Source organism: Azolla caroliniana, unplaced genomic scaffold (genome assembly GCF_043228905.1).
Source record: "Azolla caroliniana isolate FFs.n. ecotype wild unplaced genomic scaffold, voAzoCaro1.0.p SCAF_16, whole genome shotgun sequence".
NCBI lineage: Eukaryota > Viridiplantae > Streptophyta > Polypodiopsida > Salviniales > Salviniaceae > Azolla > Azolla caroliniana.
Window position 1 is genome coordinate 1608696 of NW_028230451.1, and position 8731 is coordinate 1617426.

At 39.0% G+C, this 8731-nt stretch overlaps 1 protein-coding gene across 2 annotated transcripts; it reads left to right on the forward strand.

Moving 5' to 3' along the window:
- Window positions 1-3595: 3595 nt before the first annotated feature.
- LOC147853482 (uncharacterized) lies at window positions 3596-8028 on the forward strand. 2 transcript variants are annotated; one of them, XM_087332254.1, is made up of 7 exons: window positions 3599-5393; window positions 5584-5703; window positions 6058-6174; window positions 6457-6546; window positions 6647-6754; window positions 6850-6992; window positions 7155-8028. In XM_087332254.1, exons 1-6 carry the CDS (start codon window positions 3630-3632, stop codon window positions 6949-6951), a joined length of 2301 nt encoding a protein of 766 aa, XP_087188380.1. In that variant the 5' UTR covers window positions 3599-3629; the 3' UTR covers window positions 6952-6992; window positions 7155-8028. The 2 variants fall into 2 exon arrangements, 1 of the variants encoding a protein (XP_087188380.1); XR_015531175.1 differs by lacking the exons at window positions 6850-6992; window positions 7155-8028 and having other exon boundaries at window positions 3596-5393; window positions 6473-6546.
- Window positions 8029-8731: the final 703 nt, after the last annotated feature.

Here is an 8731-nt window from a genome sequence, read left to right on the forward strand (position 1 = left end):
TTACTTGAAAACCTTGATGAAAGATGCCATTGCTAAATTCAAAGAACCCAAGTTTGTATTCAAGTAAATATACTAACATATTTATATGCATGTTGTAGGAGTGAGGAATTTGTTGCGCCACCTATTGAGACAAAATGATCCAATGCCAAATGTCAAAAGAAATTGAACACAATGCTAATTGGTAGCGAATCATGGCGAAAATAAAGTCTTACACGATGTTCACAACATTGAGGATTTGCCACCTATATATGTACAAACCATTATCATAAATTTCATCAAGCAAGACTTGTGACACCTATTACACTAAACACATTCATTTATTGTGGCATTTCTTTTATAAGAAAACCTATGTCGTGTGTTTCTCACCAGACACCAAAGGGAGGTCAAATATATTTTCGGTCCTTCACTTGTTCACATCCTCATGTCCAAAAAGCTCTAACTACAAAGAATTTGATAGTCCATCTTACGTTCATATTTTCTTTTCTTGTAGTACGAATAGTTCATTCAATTCTACGGATACAAAGCCGAACCAACATCGAAATTCCATATTTTCCTTCCTGAATCGATTGGAAGGTTCTCTTCGGGTTTGGGGAAAGCCCTTGGACTTTCTCCATCAGTCACTCGTTCCTTCTCTGCAACAAGACCTTCATTTATCTTGCCCGAAAAGATTATATGGGATTTGATTCCGTCCTCGCCTATAGACATTGACCTATCCATCATTATGCAAGTCTATGTCATGGGTAGAGGTTGATTGTGTCTTGTTGCTTTGGGCCCAATTCTTTTTTATTTCTTCATGGAAGTAATGTGATTGGTTTCAAGTTTCAACACGAATTTGTAAAGCTAGTTTTAGGATCAATCTTTTTCATTGAAACAATGCCGCCTTTTATAACAAATTTAGGGTGCATGATCTCCGACTAAAAAGTATATATGAAAAATAATTTATGCAATATATAACTCATATCTCAAGGATTTAACCCCCTAACGTTACGATTGAAAATAACAAGGTCCATCCTCATAGTGAAATATAATCTATGCTCATAAGTCTTTCAACCAAATTATGCTTTAGCATTGTAATGTCATGTTGCAAATATAAATTAATCTATTGTATGCATGCTTGAATTATGTAATGAGGAGTAACACAACACAACACAATCTTAGGTGGAACTAGTGAAACTACATCAAATGCCTTTAGTTCTCATAAAGTAGTTTCTATCATAACAATTTACATGACACATGTCTTTTTGTGGGGAAGAGACATGTGATGACATAGCCCCAAAATCCCGTGATTGTGGTGGAAACTCCACTTCTCTAGTAGCTGGATCCAATATGGTAGCTCATAATTGTCATCTTTACTTTAGAGAAGGCATATCTAAACTAAAAAAATGATGATCTGGCAAGAAGTTGAAATCAATTTACAAATTATTTGAAATGTCAAGTTCTGTGTTATTTATGAAAGCGTACATAATTTTGCAATATCTAGTTGTGTTTAGCACTTCAGTGAGGGCCTTCGTATTGTAGCCAATTCTTAGAGAGTTTTTATGTAGCAAGAGCCTCTATTGATGCCTTAACTCTCTATCACATGAGGGCGAAGAGCTGTTGCATTAACTCTTTACCACACATTTTTAGCTAGTTATAGTTTTGTTGCTCTTTTAACACTTTTCATCAACTTTTCATTTTACTCTCTCACTCGCACTCTTTTGTTCCACGGAAATGGTATGCACACAATTCAATGCATTGCCTGATGAAGGCAATGCAAGAGTGCATCTATAAAAGCTGGACTTTATGGAGAAAAGTGAAATGTTAGGGCCATATTTTAAAGAAAAACTATACATTTGCATGGTTTTGGATAATATACGACGACGACAAACCATTTCAAACAAACCAATAATGTGCTGATTGAGTTAAAATCCATGTCATAACGTTTGTAAACATTATGGTTTACCATTTAATGTAATTCCATAATGCAAATGAAGAATTGTTCAATTGCACATCATCGAGTCGTTTATCTTCTTTAGCCGGGGAGGAGGGTGTACATATATTAGTTAAATGTGTAGATTGTAAAGGGCAACGATTATAAATTGTGCTTTAAAATATTTTATTTTACACATACACACACAGACACATACTTTGCCCTTTGTTTTTATTTTATTTTGTATTCTTTGATAGTAGCCACTATAACTCAACAAGGGAGAGTAAATTATCCCAATTGAAGCCCACGATTGACTGGGGAATAACCTTACATTCCCCATGTCAACGATATGCCGTTAGTTGGCAATTTCCAAGGGCATTAATGGCTTGATCCATAAACATTCCCAACTGTAATGGACGTTGGGATATCACCATGTTAGCATCTTAGAAAGTCAAACAAAAATATGGCATTTTCAAAATCATTCACACATTTTTTTATGGTCTTGTCATTGCAATCGGTTTGTAGCAAGTCAATTCCAGAATATGTTTTGCCTATCTAGTTTTATTCTCAAGCAACACAAAGTTTATACTAAAAACAATGCCCTTAATTAGATTAGTTTCTCCTATGATCTTGTACAAAATATCAAACCTTGTAATATCATGACAATATGATCAACATTAGGCAAAGAACAAAACAATAAAAATGGCTTGATCCCAAGTTAATTTGTTATTTGGCACTATTGCTTGCGCTACAAGATTTCTAGTACAAACAAAACCCGCAGAGAGTAAGATATGGGCACAAGTCTATAAGAGCAATTGAAATACTAGAACCCTTATCCCACACGAAACCCTACCTAGCATTCAAGTGAAACTAAATAAGGGAGATAAGCTTGTACCCGACTTTTTTCTCCAACCATGCGATTTATATAGCATGCCCAAATGTAGGTACGTTCTGAAGCGTGATATCACCTAATGTGGGCCACAAATTGCACACACACACACACACACACACCCTTTGTTTTTATTTCCAAGTTTAACATCTACACGCATTTGCACGGAAGCCTCACGAACGTCCTAATGTGTAATAACCCACACGGCCTGGCCACATAGACATTTAACACCCATGAGAGTACTATGCACATGCTTCTAGCTACCACTATCTTCATGGAGCTTGTGAGGCATCAAGGTTGGAAGGCTGGTGTGGTTCGCCTCGCAACATTAGAGGGAAGTAAGTAAGAAAGGGGGGGGGGGGGGGAGGGGGGACACGAGCAACAAAATGGGAGTTGGGCGTAAGGACGTGGGAGTGTCAAGCATGGAAGGATGCTTGCTTGGCCAGTCGACCACCAAACCGGCCACATGACTGATTGACTAACCGATCACTTGACCGACCAACCACCTGACCAACCGATGGGATGAAGGCTAATGGGGGGGGGGGGGGGGACCGATACAAGAGGTCGGGATCGGTGGGCGGTTCTATGTCAACCCATCATCTGGTTGGGAGCTTGGGATATGGCAGAGATTGATGGATGGGACCCAATGAGTATGCTAATAAAGGAACATTTAAGACCTCCTCTTTTGCATGGGGTCCTCTTTCCATGGGGAGGTGTCACGATCACATACATGAAACACCCTCCCCTGTTCCTTTTCTTCATGGAAAAAGAAAACCATGGCAGTTCATCCATTCCTTCTCTTCTTCTTCTTCTTCTTCTTCTTCTTCTTCTATGTTGCATAGAAAGGTAAGAAATGTGAGAAGAGAGCAAGGAATTGGAATACCCTCCCCTCAAGCAATCCCTGCCCACATGGCTTCTCCAAAGCCTAGGAACAGAGAAGTAACATCAAGGTACAAACTCTCCCCTTCCCCTGCCCCTGTTTCCAGAAGGCTCCCTACTCCTCATACCCTACATAAATCAATAAACTTGAGCGATGCTCCTTCTCTACCATTGAAAAGATCAGTCTCTGCTGAGAGGAGGAGGAGTAGGAACCCATTTTCTCTAAGTAATGTTGTTGAAAGCAAGTTTTCTAAGAGCCCCTCCCGTGAAGCTTCCATTTTGGCTGATCCAAGAAGGTTCTCAGCATCGAATGAGGTGCTTTGGCCCTCCATGAAGCCTTTCTCAGGTGCTTTTTCATGTGACTTTTCAGCTTTGGGTGTGTCCAAAGGATCACATTTGTGCCCAGCAGTTGGTCAATCGAAATTGAGGCCGGTTGTGAATGGAAAATCCAGGTATGTCTCTGATCAAGCACTTAAACCTTCGGCAAATGTGGTGTCAAAGGCCCATGATTCTCGGGGGAAATTGGTATCGGAGCATAAGTCTATATCTAGGTTGTCACAAAATAGGGATCAATCAGAGAATGCTCAGCCGCGAGAGAATGATCATATGGTCGAACATGGTGATGGCGGGCAAGGAGGTAGGCATGGTATCAGGAAATCATTGAGTGGTAGTAATAGTAGTTGTAGTATAATGAAATTGAGGGGATCAGGGGCGATGGCTAGAAGTGTAGACTTCGCATCCTCAAGAGAAAAGTCTCTCAATAATAATAGTAGACAATCTTCGACATCTGGGCAATCGAAAACGAGTTCACGCCGAGAGAGCGTACCTCGATCCTTGAGCTCTTCTCGGGCTCATCAACAACCTTCTCTTGACGAAAGGCCAGTTAATTCAGCCAAGTCAAGGTCCGAGAGCAGGAAAGAACATTCCCTCAATGAAGGGGCTGCCACCCCAAAGAAGACAAGGTCCGAACATAGGGGCCGAATACAAGATTCTCCTCGAAGGGTGAGTAAAGAATCTGATAGAGATTCTCTACAACATGTTAAAGAATGTTGTAAGAATTTGGTATCGCTTGTGAGCTCGCATCCAAATGAACTTTTAGTGCTCCAGTCAGCAAAGCATGGCGGACAAGCTCTAGACCTGTCATGCAATGAAATGATAACACCAACTTATAATGCCTTGGACACCCGAAACGTATCATCAGGTGGGATAACTTCAATCGCATCACGTTCAGGTTTGTTGACACCTGGAAATGTCGTCAGGGCTAGAGTTGGAGGGACTACAATGTCAGCCTTGTATTCACAGGATACCACAGGAGAGAGATTACTCCCAAGGCTTAAGTCTTCAGGAAGTCCACAAAGATCCAACACATTCCTCAATGGAGCCATCTCATCTCCTTGGTCGATCATGTCGAATCGTCCGGTTTCAAGCTCTGTGCCACCTCAGCAACCTCAATCTCCAGTAAGATCCTCTCCTTATAGGAATATCCCTAGTCCATCAAAAGTAAGAGGAAGGCAACACGTGATGCAAAGCTTAACACAGACTAGTAGTGCTGCGGTGATGCTTAACTTTGGGGCTGATATGAGGAAAGGAAAGAAGGGATTGAATCAATTGGATGAAATCCACTTACACCGCATTCTTCATAATAGGTTGATTCAGTGGCGGCTTGTAAATGCAAGATCAGAAGTGGCAATGAATGCACAAAACTTTGCTGCTGAAGTAAGTTTTGCTTCCATGTATGTCTGTATCAGTATGTGTCAATCATTCAACTCATATTTTTCCAAGCCATGCTTGTTCCTAAGTAGTTAGAAAAATACTGTGCATGCTTATAACTTTGCTGTAACATTTAGATGTGATAAAGACAATCAATTCACTTATACTGAATCCTTTTTTTTGTATCACCGGTCAGAAAGCTTTATACAATGTGTATGTGAGGATATTTGAACTCAGATATTCGGTAACAAAAAAGAAGGCAAAGCTGCACCAAGCAAGACGAGCTCGGAGGCTGAATGCATTGCTTTCTATTCAAGTAAATCAATTTATGTATTCAAAGAGTTAATTGGCATTTATTTATTGTGGATATGATCCAAGACGCTAGTTTGGAAAGGGTTAAAAGCACTTTTGTCAAAATTGTGTAATTTGAGTGTTTGAATGTTTCATAATGGCCACACAGGAATACATATGTAAATGCAAGTCGAGAGAGGTTATAATCGCTTTTGTTGAAAGGTTTAACGTAAATGTTTGAATGATCAGAATGGCGATATGGATTACGAATTGCAAATTGAGAGAGAGAGAGAGAGAGAGACTTATATTTTGGTAGAGCACCATGTCTAGACTTTGTGCTTTGGTTGAAGTGTTGAGTCTCTTATGATTATTATTGCAGTCACCAATGCTTGAGGATTGGTTTAGCTTAAAGGATGAGCATATGGTTGCTTTGAAAGATGTCGTGAAGGCTTTAGAAGCTGCACTGTTACGACTCCCGGTGACTGGTGGCATCAGGGTAATAAAATTTTTTCCCATGTAAATAGAAAGTTAAGAGCTTTCATTCACACACCGGATAGCAACAAAAAATATACACAGGTTTAATGGAAGCTTCAAAACACACAGAGAGTATACGGGAGAGACAGAGAGAGCAGAACAGCAAAACTGAATTTCAAAAATACCACTCTGTATACATACAATGTCCTACAAAACACTTTTTATACAAGTCCATATATATATTATGTATGTATGTGTTTATAACATGCATTTATGTATTCAGTCTTTATTTATTTATTTTCAGGCTGATACTCTTGCAGTTAAAGCTGCCATGATCTCTGCATTTGATATGATGAATCTTGTCGAGAAATCTGTCACTTGTCTATTGCCGAAGGTATAGTTGAATCGTGTCTAAAAATCTGAGTCTGATGCAAATTTCCATTCTTCATAAGATGTCTTACTCTCGTCATGCTACTTGTCTTTTGTTCATGCAGACCGAAAAAATCAGTTCTTTGATTTCTGAACTAGGCCTTATAGCTGCTCAGGAAAAGGTATTATTGGAGGAATGTGCAACTTTGCTCGCAATGATATCTGCATTAGAGGTGAGGTGGCTTTGCATTTTCATTTGGTGTGTTTGGGACTATGGTTTTATATATTGAATCCAATGAAATCATGCTTGAGAGATGTGGTCTTCCAGGTAGAAGAAAGAAGCATAGAAACCCAATTGATCCAGTGTGAGCATGAGAAAATTCGTGTTCTCGGTCATTTGATGGATACTTCGGCCCATATACGGAGATAAAATGATCATTTCCTCCACTAAACCAAATGTATGCATCCATGCTAGGTTGCATGCTTATCTTCATCCCAAAGTTGCTATGTAAACATAAGTATACATGTGCATCCTCATCTTCATTCCAACGTTGGTGTTAGAATATATGTATGCCGATCTTCACTCCAGACTTGGTATATGTGAAATTCATGCATGCATGTCTTCAGTCCAACCATATCAGGTGCAAAATTGGGGCATCTCAACTCTTGAGCAAGCTTGGGTTACCTGGCCTACATGACGTTGTAGGCGTTAAGGATCTTCATTATCACATTTTTTGTGAACTGCAAGAAAATGGGGCTCACACAACCGATAGATCCATTTCTTGGGTTTAACTTGATGTAAATATACCATCGAGAGGGGCATTTGAGTGGCTTCTCAAGCTTTATTCAAGGCTCGAGTTTACACATCTTGATCAATTCAAGATTATCGATCAAGAAATTACCACTCTTGGCCACTTTTGGAGTTTCTTCTTTGAGTGTTGTATATATTTATCAGTCTCTGCTCAAATTTGTACCGAGTGGAAATGGACAAAAAGTAAGATTTGAACTGGTGGCATGGTAGGTAGATTGAGCTAACTGTGAGCATGTATAGGGAGGGTTTTTCTCAAATTTATATATGTTTGGATTACATACAAAAGGGAAACTTCTCTGCCACTGTCTTTTGATTTTGTGATATTGAAGGTTCAGATGTATGCATATAGGCACATACCCGTAGGCATTGTGGATTACCAATACCCCGTTTTTAACACATTTGTTCTGACCCTGAATCATCAAGGTTTCATGGTTCATATGTACTTGACCATGTTTGGCATGAACTATCTCCGATGATCATTTGAAGATAGGTACATCAATGAACAAGGTTGAACGGTATGCATTAAATGGTAGAAAGTCAAATGGGTATGTATGTGGAACCCATATCCATTGAAGACAAAGGGCCAACCATATGGGAATGTGATAGCTATGTTCATCTAATTGCGATGCCATAGGTACACAAAGCTTGCTTCGAAAGACTTCATCACCTAAATAAATTCATAAGGTCGTTTCAATATGTTGACTTGCATGTGGATATACTAATAAATTGTGATGTGTCAGGTTAGCACGTCTCATCTTCACTACAAGGGACCAGCCATGTCAATATCAATGAATTGAAAATCATTTGATTATCTACAATTACATTGTTCTATCATACTGAATATAAAATGCATGCATAAATCTATACATTCACATTCATGTTTTTTCTTAAGCTATTATGGAAAAATCGGAATATAAGGATGGCCATTCTTTTTATGCAAAAGATATGTTACATGTTCGTATGTAAGTATGTGCACATGCACACAATTATGTACACGTGGACATAGGCACTTGGATATTTAGAATGCAATACGTGCGTGTGAGAGTCAAGGATGATATGCATTAGTGATGTGATGTTTTTAACAAAGAAGTCTATCACCTTTCACATTGATTATTTCAATTATCCATGGTTCACATGTTCCTTGCTCCAATGTCTAGTTAAAATCACTTATATGGATATGGAGGCAAGCATTCACAATTGGTAACAATCATCCCCTTGAAACACATTCAAAATCAAATAATTCTCAATGCAATCACGTGTGCTTGAAAAAGGCCAAAACATTGCATAGGCATGGCCATATTGAATATCCAGTCAAGGACAAGTACATATGGAATTGGAATTGGTATGTTTATATTTGGGGGACATCTTTCTAGTAAAATTTAACTTATGTTACCATGCA

Bases quoted from the DNA above. Each gene is read 5' to 3' on its own strand.
- LOC147853482 (XM_087332254.1), top strand. From the start codon at position 3,630: ATGTTGCATAGAAAGGTAAGAAATGTGAGAAGAGAGCAAGGAATTGGA. The intron at 5,704-6,057 runs GTAAATCAATTT...TTATTATTGCAG, and splicing joins ATGCATTGCTTTCTATTCAA to TCACCAATGCTTGAGGATTG. The intron at 6,547-6,646 runs GTATAGTTGAAT...TTGTTCATGCAG, and splicing joins TCACTTGTCTATTGCCGAAG to ACCGAAAAAATCAGTTCTTT.